The sequence below is a fragment of the Hypanus sabinus genome, chromosome 20 (genome assembly GCF_030144855.1).
Source record: "Hypanus sabinus isolate sHypSab1 chromosome 20, sHypSab1.hap1, whole genome shotgun sequence".
NCBI classification, from domain to species: Eukaryota; Metazoa; Chordata; class Chondrichthyes; order Myliobatiformes; family Dasyatidae; genus Hypanus; species Hypanus sabinus.
The window spans coordinates 64209361-64228266 of record NC_082725.1 but is presented as its reverse complement, the minus strand read 5'-3'; the positions used below and the strand labels follow the sequence as shown (position 1 = coordinate 64228266).

The 18906-nt window shown below is 40.5% G+C and overlaps 1 protein-coding gene across 1 annotated transcript in view; it reads left to right on the top strand.

Moving 5' to 3' along the window:
- LOC132378605 (LYR motif-containing protein 4) overlaps positions 1 to 16948 on the top strand; it is a 182040-nt gene extending 165092 nt beyond the window's left edge. Inside the window, exon 3 of the mRNA XM_059945682.1 lies at positions 16553 to 16948. Within this exon, the coding sequence (XP_059801665.1) occupies positions 16553 to 16606 (54 nt within the window). The 3' untranslated portion in view covers positions 16607 to 16948. The remainder of the gene's footprint in view (positions 1 to 16552) is intronic.
- Positions 16949 to 18906: the final 1958 nt, after the last annotated feature.

Here is an 18906-nt window from a genome sequence, read left to right as displayed (position 1 = left end):
TGGCCTCCAACCTGACAAACAGTTATCCACCACTACTCTCTGGCATCTCCCATCCAGCCACTGTTGAATCCATTTTACTACTTCAATATTAATACCTAACAATTGAACCTTCCTAACTAACCTTTCTAACTCGTCTCTGTTTATAAATCCCTCCAGGATTTAACTACCCCATATTGGAGTTTACACCATCCTTAACTTTTAGGATCTTTGTGCTCATCCAATTCTGGCCTCTGAGGCAGACTGAATTTAATTTGCTCAATCGCAGGAAGCCATATCTTTGGCTGCCACATTCTGCCTCTCCCTCCATAATCACTCCATCTTCTTTTTTTAATCTCATACTTTAGTCATCTATCCAAATGTAATCTTACTTATTTAGTGTCTTCTTCCAAACCCAAGAGAGAAATAGGACTAGGACTAGCAGACCAGTCCTTAACACCAACTCCAGCATTCTACATGTTAATAGACAAAACAGTATTCTGTCTACACACTCACTGTTAATATTCCTGAAAAATGCTTTGGAGGGAAAATTTTGCTACATAAAAAGCATGTTATAAATAGTAATTGTGGTTAATTTGCATTCTCCCATTGTTCTGTAATCAAAATGCACTACCTCAAAAGGGCAATAAAATCAATCTGCCAGCTTGTTATTCATAAATGCATCTTTTTGCCCTGCTGGTTTCTGTGGTCTTATCGTTATTTATTATTTCTCCTTTTTTCGTGTCATTTATATGTAGACGCTGCACCCTTTTTTATCATTGCAGTGTTCGGGGAGTAGACCTAATCTCAATATAGAATTATGGGCAGTTCTCAACCATATTCTCAACCATATCAACCATACCTGAGTCAGTGGTGGAGGCAGATACACTAGTGAAGTTTAAGGGACTACTAGACTACTAGACAGGTATACAGAGGAATTTAAGGTGAGGGTTATATGGGAGGCAGAGTTTAAAGTTATGTGTTCTATATTTCCACCCCCCCCCACCCCCCAGTTCCAACCATTTTGAAAAAGTACCTTTAATTCCCTCTTTCTTTTCCTATTCAACCCTAGTTTGAAACAGTCCAGTATCAGCACACAAAAATTCCTGGTCCATGTACTTCCTGGACCTAATAAAGAGGCCACTGAGTTTACGTTCATGGTCTTATGTTACTGTAGCCCATCCACTTTAAGGTTTGATGTATTATCTGCCCAGTCTCATTAACAAGGTGTTTTCCCCCACACAACTGCTGCCTGCCAGATGTGGGGGTTTTTTTTGGTTCTTTCACCATTTTCTGTAAATCCTGGAGATAGCTGTGTGTGAAAATCCCAGGAGGAATCCCGTGATACCATGTCTCTGCTACCTTCAGATCTACCAGGAGGCAGTATGAGGACAGAGAATCACTGTAAGACGTACAGAAAAGCTGGATGAACTCAGCAGGTCAGGCAGCATCCATTAAAAGAAGCAGTCAATGTTTCGGGTTGCAACCCTTCGTGAGAATCACTGTTGCATATAAGAAATAGGAGCAGGAGTAGGCCATCTGACCCGTTGAGCCTGCCTCCGCCATTCAACAAGATCATGGCTGATCTGGTCATGGACTCATCCGCATTCTACCTGCCTTTTCCCCATAACCCTTAATTCCCCTGCTATGCAAAAATCCATCCAGTCTTGTCTGAAGTATATTTACTGAGGCAGCCTGTAGCCACCACTGCTTCATTGGGCAGAGAATTCCACAGATTCACCACTCTGGGAAAAGCAGTTCCTCCTCATCTCCATCCTAAATCTACTCCCTCAGATCTCGAGGCTATGTCCCCTAGTTCTAGTCAGAATCAGAATCAGGTTTATTATCACCAGCATGTGATGTGAATTTTTTTTATTTAGCAGCAGCATTTCAATGCAATACATAATAAAGAAGAAAAAAAATAAATAAAATAAAGATAATAATAAATAAACAAGTAAATCAATTACATATTATGTGTATCGAATAGATTTTTTAAAACATACAAAACTCAGAAATACTGTATGTTTAAAAAGTGAGGTTGTGTCCAAGGATTCAATGTCCATTTAGGAATTGGATGGAAGAGGGGAAGAAACTGTTTCTGAATCACTGAGTGTGTGTCTTCAGGCTTCTGTATCTCCTACCTGATGGTAACAGTGAGAAAGGGGCATGTCCTGGGTGTTGGGGGTCCTTAATAATGGACACTGCCTTTCTGAGACACCTCTCCCTAAAGATGTCCTGGGTACTTTGTAGGCTAGTACCCAAGATGGAGCTGACTAGATTTACAACTCTCTGCAGCTTTTCAGTCCTGTGCAGTAGCCCCTCCATACCAGACAGTGATGCAGCTTGTCAGAATGCTCTCCATGGTACAACTATAGAAGTTTTTGAGTGTATTTGTTGACATGTCAAATCTCTTCAAATTCCTAACGAAGTATAGCCACTGTCTTGCTTTCAATATAACTACATCGATATGTTGGGACCAGTTTAGATCCTCAGAGATCCTGACACCCAGGAACTTGAATCTGCTCACTCTCTCCACTTCTGATCCCTCTATGAGGATTGGTGTGTGTTCCTTCGTCTTACCCTTCCTGTAGTCCACAATCAGCTCTGTCATCTCACTGACATTCCCTCTACCAAGTTGTTGCTGTGGCACCTCTCCACTATTTGGCATATCTCACTCCTGCACGCCTTCTCACCTACCAGTGGAAACAACTTTACGACCTCTATCTTATCTATCCCTTTCATAATTTATATGTTTCAATAACATCTCCTCTCATTCTTCTGAATTCCAGCAAGTACAGTCCTGGGTGACTCATTCTCTTCTCATAGTCTAACCCCCTCATATCTGGAATCAACCTGGTGAACCTCTTCTGCACCGCCTCCAAAGCCAGTAATCTTTCTTCAAATAAGGAGACCAGAAGTGCACGCAGTACTCCAGGTGCGGCCTCACCAGTACCCTGTACAGCTGCAGCATAACCTTCCTGCTCTTAAATTCATTCCCTCTAGCAATGAAAGCCAGCATTCCATTTGCCTTTTGTGATTCATGCACAAACACTCCCAAGTCCCTCTGCACAGCAGCATGCTGCAGATTTTTACCATTTAAATAATACTCTGCTCTTTCATTTTTCTTTCCATGTGTGTAACGTTCTCCTTCGGGTGTAACGAACGCCGAATTTAACGTCGAGATAAACCAGTTAATAAGAACCAGATCGCAGTAAGATTAACCATTTACTGTTCACTCTTCACATTAACATATGGTGAAAACTGTTGATAAAACAATACAAGATTGATACAGTATTTGTTCCTTCCTTAATATCACATTTCAAGTGTAAATACTTGCAAAGGTGACTATAACTACATTACACTAAGGTGCAGTATACAGGGAGAGTTTACCTGCTCCATTGACTACTTTAAATACACTTCCATGCAAACTATCCGCGACTCTTTAACTAACGAAAGCATAAACATTATCTACCGTCGTTACTTCTAACAGGATCGGCATTAACATCTTAGTTCAATATATGGATTATCTATTAACTTACAGCGTTGCTCTCACTGTGATTTCTCATGCCTGCAAAACAACTTCTGCTCAGGTGAGCCTCGTGGAAAGCCCCCACCCTCGCGCTAATTTCAAACCGGTGTTTTCCCACAAGACGCGGCGAAACCGGATGTGACGTCATCGCATGCCGATATATTTTACATGCAATGAATATACTTTAAACACTCCTAATTCTAACTAGAAAATACTATTGAATGAATTACTAAGCGAAAATATTATAAACTAAATAACTGTCGTAAAGACAGCACAATGTGGATGACCTCACGTTTACCAACATTGTTCTCCATCTGCCAGACCCTTGCCCATTTCCTTAACCCATCTGTACTTCTGCAGATTCTCAGTATCTTCTACGCAATTTGCTTTTCCACTCAACTTAGTATCATCAGCAAACATTAGATACACTACACTTGGTCTCCTCTTCCAGTTTGTTAATGTACAGTGGCATACAAAAGTTTGGGCACCCCGGCCAAAATTTCTGTTACTGTGAATAGCTAAGTGAGTAAAAGATGACCTGATTACCAAAAGGCATAAAGTTAAAAATGACACATTTCTTTAATATTTTAAGCAAGATTACTTTTTCATTTCCATCTTTTACAGTTTCAAAATAACAAAAAATAAAAGGGGCTGAAGCAAAAGTTTGGGCACCCTGCATGGTCAGTGCTTAGAAACATCCCCTTTGGCAAGTATCTCGGCTTATAAATGCTTTCTGTAGCCAGCTAAGAGTCTTTCAATTCTTGTTTGGGGGATTTTCGCCTTTTCTTCCTTGCAAAAGGCTTCTAGTTCTGTGAGATTCTTGGGCTGTCTTGCATGCACTGCTACTGAGGTCTAGCCACAGATTTTCGATGATGTTTGGGTCGGGGACTGTGAGGGCCATGGCAGAACCTTCAGCTTGTGCCTCTTGAGGTAGTCCATTGTGGATTTTGAGGTGTGTTTAGGATCATTTTCATGTTGTAGAAGCCATTCTCTTTTCATCTTCAGCTTTTTTACAGATGGTGTGATGTTTGCTTCCAGAATTTGCTGGTATTTAATTGAATTCATTCTTCCCTCTACCAGTGAAATGTCCCCCAAAGCATAATCGACACCCCCCCCCCCATGTTCTTTTCATGAAATTCTGCGCCATTTTTTGTCCAAACATACCTTTGCTCATTGTGGCCAGGAAGTTATATTTTAAATTCATCACTCCACAGGACTTGCATCAAGTTTGTTTAGATGTTCTTTTGCAAACTTCTGATGCTGAATTTTGTGGTGAGGACGCAGGAAAGGTTTTCTTCTGATGACTATTCCAAGAAGGTCATATTTGTGCAGGTGTCGCTGCACAGTAGAACAGTGCACCACCACTCCAGAGTCTGCTAAATCTTCCTGAAGGTGTTTTGCAGTCAAACGGGAGTTTTGATTTGCCTTTCTAGCAATCCTACGAGCAGTTCTCCCCCGGAAAGTTTTCTTGGTCTTCCAGATCTCAACTTGACCTCCACTGTTAACTGCCATTTCTTAATTACATTATGAACTGAGGAAACAGCTAGCTGAAAACGCTTTGCTATCTTCTTATAGCCTTCCCTGCTTTGTGGGCATCATTTATTTTAATTTTCAGAGTGCTGGGTAGCTGCTCAGAGGAGCCCATGGCTGCTGATTGTTAGGACAAGGTTTGAGGAGTTAGGGTATTTATAAAGCTTTGAAATTTGCATCACCTGACCTTTCCTAATGATGACTGTGAACAAGCCATAGCCGTAACAAGCTAATTAAGGTCTGAGACCTTGGTAAAAGTTATCTGAGAGCTCAAATCTCTTGGGGTGCCCAAACTTTTGCCTGGTACCCCTTTCCTTTTTTTCCACTCTAAAATTGTACAAAAACAAAAATAATACACTAATCTTTCTTAAAATATTGAAAAGAATGTTTCATCTTTAACTTTATGACTTTTGGAGATCAGTTCATCTTCTACTCACTTAACTAATCATAGTAACAGAAATTTTGACCAGGAGTGCCCAAACTTCTGAATGCCACTGTATATCATGAACAGTTGCGGGCCCAGCCGGTACCGGCCTCTGTGGCACACCACTCACCACTGATTGCCAACCAGAGTAACGCCCATGTATTCCAACTCTCTGCTTTCTATGATTTAACCAATCCTCTATCCATGATAATACATCTGTCACAACTCTATGCATCTTTATCTTATGGATGTCTTTTACGTGGCACCTTATCGAACACCTTCTGGAAATCCAAGTAAATAATGTTGATCTGTTCCCCTCTATCACTGCGCTCGTTATATCCTCAAAGAACTCCAGTAAGTTTGTCAAACAGGACCTGCCTTTGCTGAGTCCATGCTGTGTCTGCCTGATGGATCCATTTCTTTCCAGATGCCTCACTATTTCTTCTTTAAAGGTAGCTTCAAGCATTTTCCCAACTACAGATGTTAAACTAATAGGCCTATAGTTATCTGCCTTTTGCCTGCATCCTTTTTTGAATAGTGGTGTGACATTCACCATCTTCCAATCCGCTGGGACCTACCCAGACTCCAGAGAATTTTGATAAATCATCACCAAAGCCTCTATTATAATTTCTGCCATTTCTTTCAATACCCTGGGATGTATTCCATCAGGACCAATACTAAAGACAAAAGACACATACGTTTGAATGCTGTTCATAGACCTCAGTTCAGCATTCAACACAATCATCCCTCAGAAACTGATTGGAAAGCTGAAACTGCTGGGCTTGAACACCTCCCTCTGCAACTGGATCCTAGACTTCCTGACTGGGAGACCTGAGTCAATCCAGATCAGGAGCAGCATCTCCAACACCATCACACTGAGCACGGGGGCCCCCCAGGACTGTGTGCTCAGTCCACTGCTGTTCACTCTGCTGACCCATGACTGTGCAGCAACACACAGCTGGAATCACATCAAGTTCACCGATGACTCGACCGTGGTGGGTCTCATCAGCACGAATGACGAGTCAGCTTACAGAGAGGAGGTACAGCGGCTAACAGATTGGTGCAGAGCCAACAACCTGTCTCTGAATGTGAACAAAACAAAAGAGATGGTTGTTGACTTCAGGAGGGCACGGAGTGACCACTCTCTGCTAAACATTGATGACTCCTCCATTGAGTTCGTTAAGAGCACCAAATTTCTTGGTGTTCACCTGGCGGAGAATCACACCTGGTCCCTCAACACCAGCTGCATAGCAAAGAAAGCCCAGCAGCGTCTCTACTTTATGCAAAGGCTGAGAAAAGTCCATCTCCCACCCCCCCATCCTCACCACATTCTACAAGGGTTGTATTAAGAGCATCCTGAGCAGCTGCATCACTGCCTGGTTTGGGAATTGCACCATCTCGGATCGCAAGACCCTGCAGTGGATAATGAGGTCAGCTGAGAAGATCATTGGGGTCTCTTTTCCCACTATTACAGACATTTACACCACATGCTGCACCCACGAGGCTAACAGCTTTGTGAAGGGCTCTCACGACCAGACTGTGCAACAGTTTCTTCCCCCAAGTCATCAGACTTCTCAATACTCAGAGTCTAGACTGACATCTACATCATTTATTATTATTTTGTAATTTGTCCTCTACTGTGCCTATTGTTTTGTTTATTAAGTATTGTACTGCCCTGCACTGTTCTGTGCACTTTATGTAGTCCTGTGCAGTTTTTATGTTTTTACATAGTCTAGTGTAGCCTTGTGCTGTCTCACATAGTCTAGTGTAATTTTGTGTTGTTTCATGTAGCACCGGGGTCCTGGAGGAACGTTGTTTTCTTTTTACTGTGTACTGTACCAGCAGTTTATGGTCAAAATGACAATAAACTTCATTTGACTTGACTTGACCAGGGGATTTACCTATCTTCAGACATACAAGTTTGCTCATCACTACCTGTTTAGTGATAGTTATTGTATTGAGGTCCTCACCTCTAATCATGTCCAAAACATCTCTCTTTGGCACGTTATGTGTGTTCTCCACCTCGAAGACCGACACAAATTAGTCATTCAAAGCCTTGGCTATTTCCTTATTACCTAATATCAATTCCCCCTTCAACCCCAAACATCAGGCAGTCTTTCCAAGAGGATCCCTAACTACAAGATCCCTAATTTTATCTGTCTCATTGATCTAAGATAGCACATTACCTGCAGTAACATGCTGTTCAAGAACGCCGTCACGGATGCATTCCATGAAATCCTCCTCAAGACTGCCTCAACCAACTTGATTCACCCAATCTGTAGCACCATTGGATCACATTTCTTCTCAATTCTGATGTTTGATCTGAACCCCTTGACCATATCTGTATGCTTTTAAGCATTGAGTTGCTGCCACATGATTAGCTGATTAGAAACTTGCATTAACAAGCAGGTGCACAGTAGCCACTGTGTGTATAGCTCATAAAATTGTAACCTTTGATAGTTGTTTTGTGTTAAGAGTATAATTCTTTGTTGCTTCAGAGTATAATTTATTTCCACCATAACATGGACAGCCATGTAGGTAAGTAGCAAAGTAGGTAGCACAACACTTTACAGCACCAGTAATCACCGATCAGGGTTCAATTCCCACCGTTGTCTCCCCATGACCACAAGGGTTTCCTCTGGGTGTCCTGTGTTCCAAAGGCATACATTTAGGATAGAGTTAGTCAGGTCTAGGCATGCTATGTTGGCACCAGAAGCATGGCGACCCTTGTGGGTTGCACCCAGCACAGTCCTTACACTGAGTTGTTCGTTGATACAAACAACACATTTCACTGTATTTTTTGATATATAGCTGACAAATAAAGCTAATCCCTACTGATCTGATTAGTTCAACAGACTTGTATGTATAAAGTATTAAGAACACAAGAGATTCTGCAGATGCTGGAAATCCAGAGCAACACATACAAAATGCTGGAGGAACTCGGCAGGTCAGAGAGCATCCAGAGAAATGAATAAACAGTCAACGTTTCAGGCTGAGACCCTTCATAAGGAATAGAAAGGAAGGGGAAAGATGCCAGAGTACCCATTGTAATTCTGATCGTAGCAATGTAGTCTATTTCTAAAGTAAACAGCAAGGAGTACATTTTATGGTATGCTGAGCAGAGAGATCTTGGGATCTCCTTGAAAGTGGCTACATAGGTTGATATATTCGCTGAGAAGGCTTACGGAATACTTGCTTTTATTAAGCAAGGCTTTGAGTTCAAATGTCAAGAGGTTATTTTGCAACTTTATAAAACTGATTAGCCCACATCTGGAGCATTGTACACAGTTCTGGTCACCCCTCTATAAGAAGGATGTTGAGGCTTTGGAGAGGGTGCTGAAGAGGTTTACCAGGATGCTGCCTGGTTTAGAGGGTACATGCTATCATGATAGGCTGGATTAACTTGGGTTGTTTTCTCTGGGGCAGTAAAGGCTAAGGAGAGATCTGACAGAGGCTTCTAAGATAATGAGAGGCATAGATACAGTAGACAGGGAATGTCAGTTTCCCAGGATGGAATTGTCTCATACCATTGAAGGTGAGAGGGGTAGGTTCAAGGAGGATGTGAGGGGTATGTTTTTATAGTGGTGGATGCCTGGAATGTGCTACTTGGTATGGTGGCAGAGCCAAATGCATTAGAGACGTTTGGACAGACACATGAATATGAGGGATATGGACATTGTGTAGGTAAGATTAGTGTTTGAATGTTTTTGTGGGTTGAATGGCCTGTACCCCTGCTGCACTATTCTGTTCTATGTTGCCTAACGGAGATTTCCCAACGTCTGAACATGGGAAATGATTATCTCTAAATTGACAGTGAATCAGCGAAAGGATGCAATTTAGTTGGATTGTTCCTACATGTGGCATTATTTCCACCTCAGTGTTCTCTCTCCATAACCCGGAAATTCTTTCCCTTCAGGTATTTATTCAACCTGTTTCACTGCCCATGGCAGTGCATTCCAGAAACTAACCACACCCTGTGTCTGACAAGAGTATTCATTCTCTCTCCTCTAGTTCTGGACTCTCCAATGGAAATCGTCTACCTCCATCTATACACTTTCTGATTTTAATTCTATTTTGGTGGCATTGTATGGCAGTTTTAAAAGTTCATTTTTATCAAAGTGACTGCACTACCCTTTCTGTTACTTCATCAGAAAAAATCTATTGTATTTGTTAAATATGCCTCGCTAATAGCAACACCACGCTGACATTATTCAGTCAATTTATACCTATCCAAGTGATGCCCAATTTTGTTCTTGATTTTTGTCTCTAGAACTTACCTTGTCATGGAGGTTACACTAACTAGTCTGTGGTTGCCCAATTTATTGCCACACCTTTTTTAAAGGTGGGCTTTTTTAGAACTAGCAGATGGGACAGATTTAGATCTATCAGTGGCACCTGGGTACAATGCTAGAAGTGAAAAACTGTCTGTAGATCAACCATGCCACCGGACTCCTGCACATTCATCATCTCATTTCCACACTTGTGCAGAAAGTTGTCAGCAGTACCTGCATCACCCAAGGGCATTTCTGATCTTTCTCAATGACCAGTTGGGTGTCATTAAAAGTGATGGCTAAGGCTAATTGCTGAGTGCCTTGCAGAGGGATTTATAGGAGCACGTAGAGAGAAGTGGAAATAAATATAGACCAGTCTCTGTAGCAGCTGTCCCTTATGCACAAAGAGGTTTAGACAAGGAAACTGCTAGACATTTGGACAGTGAGCAGAACAGTGCTGCAAACTGTAGTTGGGAGATTTTCTCTATTTGTTAAGTAAGGAGGAGGCTGTTTTATGGACTGTTGAGTTTTATGTAAGATGAGGGCGGATTTTCTGGAAGAGAAATAGTGTAGGATGGTAGAAGAGCAAGCGTGGGCTCAGAACAATAGTAACTGTCTTGGAATGATGGCAAGAAGGCAGGTCTGAGGCAGAGTAATGAAGCTAAATTTACTAATACAAAAGCTCAATTTGGTGCATCATTCTCTTTATATTAGGTCAGTTGTAAAAAAAAGATTGATTATAAGTATGTCTCTTTTTCCCCCTATTCTGTGCTTTTAACATGCCACACATCACTTCTGAGTATGAGAGAGATATAGAAATGGCCTGCTTCAAAGCCATCAACCATAAAAACAGATATTGCTTAAACAACCTTATAGATCAAGCAGCATCTGTGTGAAGACAAGCAGAATTAGAATTTCCTGTTGTAAATTTAGATCTGGCTCTAGGTACCTTGCCTTTTGTGATGATGGTTCACAGAACCAATCTGTTTATTATGGGGAATGGGTCACTGTATCCCAGTAACTGTGTTTGTTTGATTTGTGCCTGTTGCAAAAGCATGTCCTTGATTTATAGAGAGGGCAGCATTTACTTTAAATTGTAACCTGCTTCATTTTACTATAAAATGTACAAACCAGTATGTTTGCACATTTTGCCAAGCTCACATAGTTCAATAAGTAAAACCTTGAAGTCATATAATTTAAATTTATAATTTCTCCATATATTATCCTGCAGTATATCTTTTGTTGCAATGTCCTTTTCTTGTATTTAACCTGCCTGATTGTATTGAGAAAGCTAAACTTTAACTGCATTCTTCTCTAGTCCTAACTTTTCATAGTTGGAAACAGATTAAAACCTTCCAAGTACAATAGACACAAAATATACCTCACTTGTACAGAAAAAAAGCACAATTTATTGTTGCATGATCTCTGGAGAAAACATCATAAATAATAAATTGAGTAGCTTTCCTTAAAGTGTTAGATGCTCGGCTCTGTAAGAAAATGTTCTGAAATGATAAATCCTTAAAGTAAACGTTAATTCTGCATACATTTTAAAATTGTTCTTGATGAGCTCTCTTCTATAGAAAATGGCCAAGCAATTCCTTTCTCATTCTCATTCAGATTTTTTTCTAATGGTATATGCCTGCAAAAAGAATAAGAATTGCATTCATATACTGTAGCTGCTTTCATGACCCATTAGAATAAGTCAAAATAGCCAAAGGTGCATTTTTTTGGACCTGCAATAAAATACAGCAGCCAATTTATGCAGAGCAAACTCCTGCAAGCAGTGTGACAATGAATATATGATATTTTTTTCAGCACAGGGGTTCCCAACCTTTTTTTATATCTTGGATCCCCAGTTGAGAACCCCTGGTGCAGCAGGATAATTAAAAGATAGTTTTTAATCCACAATTAATCAACTTCCCATTCTGCCAGAGGAGGTGTTAGAGGCAGAAACAATTACAACGTTTAAAATGCCTTTGGCCAGATACTTAGCTAGAAAGGTTTAGCAGCATGTGGGCCTGGTGACAAATGGGATTAGCATAGGTGGGCATCATGACTAGCATGGATAAAGAGGGACAAAAGGGCCCTTTTCTGTCCTATAGCTTTCTATGAGTCCATTATTCTTCGAAGTAATTACATGAAATATGTTACCTTTACCCAAAAGAGGAAGCAGTGCTTCAGTTTACCCTCTCAGCAATGGCATTCTCTTGGTACCACCCTTCTTTCTGCCAGGGCTGCACCTCTTCATTACTGCAGGAGAATAGGGTTGAGAGGGATAATAAGTCAGCCATGATGGAATGGCGGAGAACAGCAGAAAGTTTTTCACAAGAACAGACCAACATTCAGCCCAACAAAGCTTGCCAAATTCTATTCACATAGTGTGTTGAAGTAACTAATGAGTATAGATTTGAAAGTCTCTATAGTACTACTCTCTAGAACTCGCTGTATAAATAAATGCTTCCTGATGTTAGTCTGAAATCTCCCTTTAACCCGCCTCCACCTCTGGCCCCGTGTCCTTGATTAATGACGGGTTAATTTCGAAGTAGCAGCTGGCATCACCTTACTTATACCCTGAATGATCCTGAACACTTCTGTCATTTCTCCTCTCTTTCTACATCTATTTAGGCTAAAAAGATTTAATTATTTCAATCTTTCTTCTTAACTCATACCCTGCAGAGCTGGAATGACTCTAGTCACCTTTCTCTGAACTCTCTCCAGTGCCTTCACATCCCTCACAAAATATAGAGGCGAAAATTGTTCACAGTACTCACGGTGTGGCCTCACAAGCGCATTATACAGCTTAGGGAAAATATCTCTCATCTTGATCTCCACTGAGCACATTATATAGCCCAACGTTCTATTCACCTTCGTAATCGCTTCTGTGCGTTGTCTTGATGTTGATAGTGATGAGGACACCCAAACCCTTCTCATTTAGTGCACTTTCTGACTCAAGAACCCCACTGTATATTTATATCTAATATTCCTACTTTCTATATATAATATTTTACATTTACTTACATTAAATTTCATCCCTTATATATCTGCCCACATCTGTAATTTGTTTAGATCTAACTGTGTTAATTCGGCTGCCTGAATGATATCAGCCCATCCCCCTAATTTTGTGTCATCTGTAAACTTTACTAGTTTATTTATGTGCTTATAGAAACAGTAGCGGCCCCAAAACTGATGACTGTGGAACTGCACTTTTAACATATTCCAAGTGTTAAAATAATCCTCTCACTGACTGTCTTCTGTTTCTGAGCCAATTCTGCACCCTTATTCTGAATCCCTACCTCCTGTAATGTGATTATTAACTTCTTGTGGGGTACTTTGGCAAAAGCCTTCTGAAAGTCCAAGTAAATGATACCAACTGCTCTATTGTTCCCATAAATTTTAGTTGCCTCTTCATAGAACTCCTGCATTTTAGTAAAATGTGATTTGCCCTTTCTGAACCTATGCTGGCTTTCTGCTAACATGCCTGTTCTCATCAGCTGGTTTTCCATCTCATTCTTTATTAATGTTTCCATTACCTTACCTACGATACACATTAAGCCAACCAGGGTCAATGTGGTCACCCTTCTTATATACCTGGACAACAATTAGCCCATTTCCAGTCCTGAGGGATTTCACCAGTCTTCATTGACTTTTGAGGGGGCTTGTATATATAACCACAGACCTCTTTAAGTACCCTTGGATATATGTTGCCTTACCCTGGAAACTTAATAACTTTCAGCCTTTTCAGCGGAAGAAGGACTTCACTTTCTAAGATCTCCAAGTCACTTAAAGTTAGTTAAAGTCTGTCCTGAGCCTTATAGGTGCTTATGCCAGTTTCCGTGGCGTGAAGCGACTGAGAGTACAGTACGAGACCTCCGCCCATTCTCCCCCCCCCCCGGATAGGACACCAGACTATCGCGAGGTTAACCTCCAGCATTTTGCCAGTACCCATAGTACCATTTTCAGCTGGGTGGTTAAGTGCCTTGCTGAAGGACACAACACGCTGCCTTGGCTGGGGCTCAGTCTCATGACCTTCAGATCGCTAGTCCAACGCCTTAACCACTTGGCCATGTGCCACACATCACTTAAAACAACGTTATTTTTCTCTATACCTACTGGCATATTGCTAACATCTTTGCAGGTGAATACTTAAGTAAAATATGAGTTAAGAGTATCTGAAATGTCCTTCTCTGCATAATTTAACACTCCACTATTATTCCTAATAAACTGAACATCCTACTTGACTTTTCTTTTACTACTAAAGTATTGAGAAAATCTCTTGGGGTCAACCTCAACCTGCTTTTTTTCTTTATTCCTTATATAGCTGTCTTTTCTTCAATAATATTTTATGTATATCTTTATTCACCCATGTAGTTGAGCTATTGTTTTTTATTGCTTCTCCTGACCTTAGGTATGAACATTTCTTGCACTGCATGTATTACCTCTTTAAATTTGCCCCATTGTTCCTCGAGCAAGCAGCTCCTTCCAGTTTACCTTCTGACAACTTTGCCGCATCTGCATTAACTGATATACTCTCCCAAAAAATCTTTGTGACTAACAATTACATGGTTACTTGTTCCTAAAGGCTCACCAACTTCCAGACACAAAATTCTATCCTGATTGTAACAGAATATCAAATCTGGACAGAGTAGGTGGATCAAATGGCCCAATTCTGCTCCTGTGTCTTATGGTCTTTATCTGCCTGACCAACTAGCTGGTGTGTTCACTGAGATCTTTAACCTCTTGCTTCATAATTATTTTATTCATTTGCCTTATTGTGGAACATAATTATAGAACTTGAATGCTCAGCAAATGATGAGAGTAAGAAAAGACTAAGCAATCATTGCCAAGAGTTTCAGGATAAGGACTGGGAATTTGCTGCCGTCTTCTGGCTCACTTTATTGGGAGGTTTGATAGGTTTACTGTATAAAGAGAGCAAAGGCAAGCATCATATGAAAATCAAAGTAAAATAAAAGCAAACGTTTATGTGAGAGACCTGGTTAGTGTGCTTGGGAAGAACCCATTTCCCTGAATAGATGGTGAGTAACAAGTGGCATAAATTTGAAGTAATTTGTAAAAGAATTTGGTTGGGGTTAAGGTGAAGGTTGCTGAACAACTGAACCTCACTGCCTAAGGAACTGACGAGGCAGAAACCTCATCAGTTGACAAAGTATGGACTAAGAAATGGAAGTACTATGAGCAGCTGATAATTGGTTCTCAAGTTTGAGTTGAACTTGAAAGCAGTTATTTCCACAGAATAAATGTTCAAAAGTTGATCAACCTACTTTTTTGTTAATGATAAAAAATGAACACTAGATTAAAGTGCATAGCTTTATGGTCCATATGACACCAGTGTAGTAAACTGTAAATTTCTCTGATCCTATATGCAGAATTGAGGGGAGAATGGTTTTGGGGGCTGGGTGTTAGTGACTGAATAGTTTGTTACCATTTCAATTTATTTTCTGGCACAGCTAAGAGAACTACAATGTCATTTGCTATTGCATAGAATATAAATTATATTCCTTTGTTTAATCTGGGGAAGGGCATCAACAGAGTATCAGATAAAGTGACATCTGCTTCTTCTGGTGATAGAAATTGGTGTGGGAATAAGTTAAATAATGAAAAAAGGATTTGTTGACTGAGTTATTGTGACAAGGTGTTCCTTTGGACCCTGTGAAAAGCAAATGCAGAAATTGCAGGGACTCTTAACAGAGATATTTGATCATCCTTAGCGACAGGTAAAGTGCCAGAGGATTGGAGGATAGCTAATGTTGTTCCGCTGCTTTTAAAAAGCTCTAAAAATAAACCAGGAAATTATAGGGCAGTGAGCCTGTCATCAGTAGTGGGAAAGTTATTGGAAGGTATTTTAAGGGAGTGGATTTACAAGTATTTGGATAGGTGGGGGCAGATTAGGGATTGTGTGCGTGGTAGGTCATTTCTAACCAATCTTACAGAGTTTTTTGAAGAAGTTACCAGGAAAGTTGATGAAAGCAAGGCAATGGATGTTGTCCACATGGACAATAACAGTTCAGTTGCTTGGTAGTCAACTAGATCAGACATTGGCTTTGTGGGAGAAGCCAGAGAGTGGTAGCAGATAGTTGCCTCTCTGAATGGAGGCCTTTGGAGTGTAGCAGGGATCAGTGCTGGTTCCACTGGTGTTTGTTATCTATATTGATCTGGATGATAATATAGTTAACTGCATCAGCAAATTTGCAGATGACACCAAGATTGTGGCTATAGTAGACAGCAAGGAAGAGTATCAGAGCTTGCAGAGGGATCTGGGCCAGCTGGAAAAACGGCAGATGGAATCTGCCAGTCTGATGTTGGTTTTCTAGGTCTGGTGATGCCATGTGTTCCTCAAATTGTGCTGGAACGTTGAATGTAACGTTTAGCTCTCTGTAGCAGATTCTTTGTATTATTTTGTTACCTACCTGTCTCTTCTAGGTGCCCTGATAAACTGGAGAAGAGTGTACTTCAAACAAATGTCAAAAATAAATGCCATCCAGGCACACCATCATTTTGAAGTGGTTTCTCTCTAACAAGGCAGCAAAAACATGGGTGTTTTTATTCTAGGAAGAGGCATTGCCTGATGTGCTCAATTAAAAGGCCCAGGAGAACAATAGAATTCTATCACATTTTGAGAATCTGGAAGTCCTCATTTTTTTCTCTCCCCGTTCCAGGTTTAATGTCATGAAGGGTTGAAAGGTCATATAGGTGAGCTGCACAGGTCAGAAAATGTATAATGCAGGTTAGAAAAACAAAACCTGCTGATAAATGAAAGCTGTTTGTGTGAAATGCCTCACAATGTGCTCTCTCTTTTATTTGTAGGTACTCATCGGCCACTTGTACACCACGCAAAAGCTCGTCATTGAAAACCAGTGAAAGTGATCATTTGGAGCTTTCAATCTGCTTTGTGCCAGTGGTGATATTCTAACCTTCAGGAACTCAATCTTCCCTCTCTACAATGTTTGGCAACACTGGAAAAGATTATGGAAGCAAGACTTACACAACAGTGTAATCAATACATTTAACTCTCCTAAGTTGCAATATTGCTAAATTTTTTCAATTCTGTAGTAAAGGTAAAGGTCAGCTATGTAATTAAAAATGCATTATTTGTAATCCCAATGTAATGTTTAATTTTCAATGTTGCACATACTAATGAGCAGAGAGAATCTATGGTTAAATATTAGTTTTCTGTTCGACCAATAAAAATTCCCTAATGAAGTATGTACTCAAGGCTACTATTTTGTCCTGGAATAATCTCTACAAATATTGACAGCAACATACTAGTGGCCTGTTTATATATGCATTTTACATTGGAGAAACATACATACAATAAACAAACAATCTACTGAGATATGAACATAAACAAAAGTAGGTTTAGAGCATAATATTCTGGATTCTGTGGCAGACAAATATGCTCTGTCTACTGTAGTTCTGTTGTAGTTTGCTAATGCCCGAATCAGAGGCTGATCCAGCTGACAGTCAGTACCCTGTGCTTACTGACATGTTGACAGTACACTAATTCTTTCTGTCTGCACATGGTCCCTTTTTGTTCATTTTCTGCACATTTATGTGTTTACCTTAAGAGCCTCTTAAACACCTCTATTGTACCTACTTCCACAACCCCTGACAGTCCATTCCAAGCATTCACTGCTCTGTGTAAAAAAACAACTTGCACAGCACATCTCCTTTGAACTTTGGCCCTTGCAGCTCGTTTTGCAACTCTCTAGTATTAGAAAAGTTGACTGTCTATCTGTGCCTCTTATTTTATATACCTCTATCAGGACTCCTTTCAGCCTACACAAGTCCAGAAAAATAACAGTAGTGGAACGCTCAGCTATATTGGCTCGTACGTATCTAGGGGAGACCCCGTTAACCTTGTTTCATGGTTGCGTCGGTTGCTGTGCAATGCCTCCTGATACGGCCTCAAACATCAATCATCAGCCAGCACACAATGTACATTTTACAAATTACACTTTATAAATCTTACTAGAACTAGGTAATTAATAGCGATACAATATATATGAAAGAAAAGGCACCAAAACTTATCAGAGTTCAGTCAATTCGTGCACAACCATTGGAGCTCAACTATCGAAGTCTTCGGTCCACTATTCGATCTTCTCCCACCTCCTCAACCCGCCACCTGGGACCACCCTCGGTGATCGACCAGAGCGCATCCAGCACGTTCTCCTTCCTCGCGATCTCCCCTCCAACTCCCCAAAAGTCCACGCAACACTAGCTTACAGAGCCATAAGAAAGAATAACATCTATCCCAATCGGTTAACAAATGAATACAATTCTCATTATCAGTAATTATAACCCAAACAAGCTGTGAGAGAGAGCACTCTCTCACCAGTTACCATAACAAAGAAGCATTTTTACTTTTAACATAACAAAGAAGCCATTTTGATTAACATATGCAGTAACATAAAGAAGAAACCCCTTACAGTAGTTTATCCAACTACTACATGCCCCCTAATCCAAGTAGCATCCTGGAAAACTTCTTTAGCCTCTCCAAAGACTCCACATCCTTCCTATAATGAGGCAACCAGAAATGACTGCAATACTCCGGATTGGCCTAACCAGAGTTTAGGCCATCTAACTTTGTGAACTCAAGTAACTGCACAAGTTGATCGGGTGGTAAAGAAGACCTGTGGCATGCTTGCCTTGACTAATAAAGGTAATCATGCCATCTGCTCTCTTTGCCAACTTATCATCTTATGCAACCACTTTCAGGGAACTCTGGTCTTGAACACTAAGATCCCACCATACAGAAAAATTGTTAAGAGTCCTGTTATTAACTCTGTACTCTTCCTTTACATTTGAACTCCCAAAGAGTGCTTCCTATTACATCATCTAACATACATAATTTACTAATGCCTAACAATGTGCTTTCTGGATGGTTCCACTGCGTAGATCTCAGTCATCAAGGTTCAGTCTCTCAGGAATTATGCTCCTTAAGCTGCCTCCACACAGTAACAGATTACTTCCCTAAAGTATCCAACTCCATTGTGCTGGCTCAGGTCACTTACCAGCTCCATGCATGGTTGTGACCAGCAGTGTCTTTCAACCTCATTATGCTCTTTGTCTACCGTATTTATTTGCAGAGCCACAATGACATACATGTTAACATCTCTTCCTGGCTGAACACCTGCACAGTAAAAGCAAATCCCATGGTT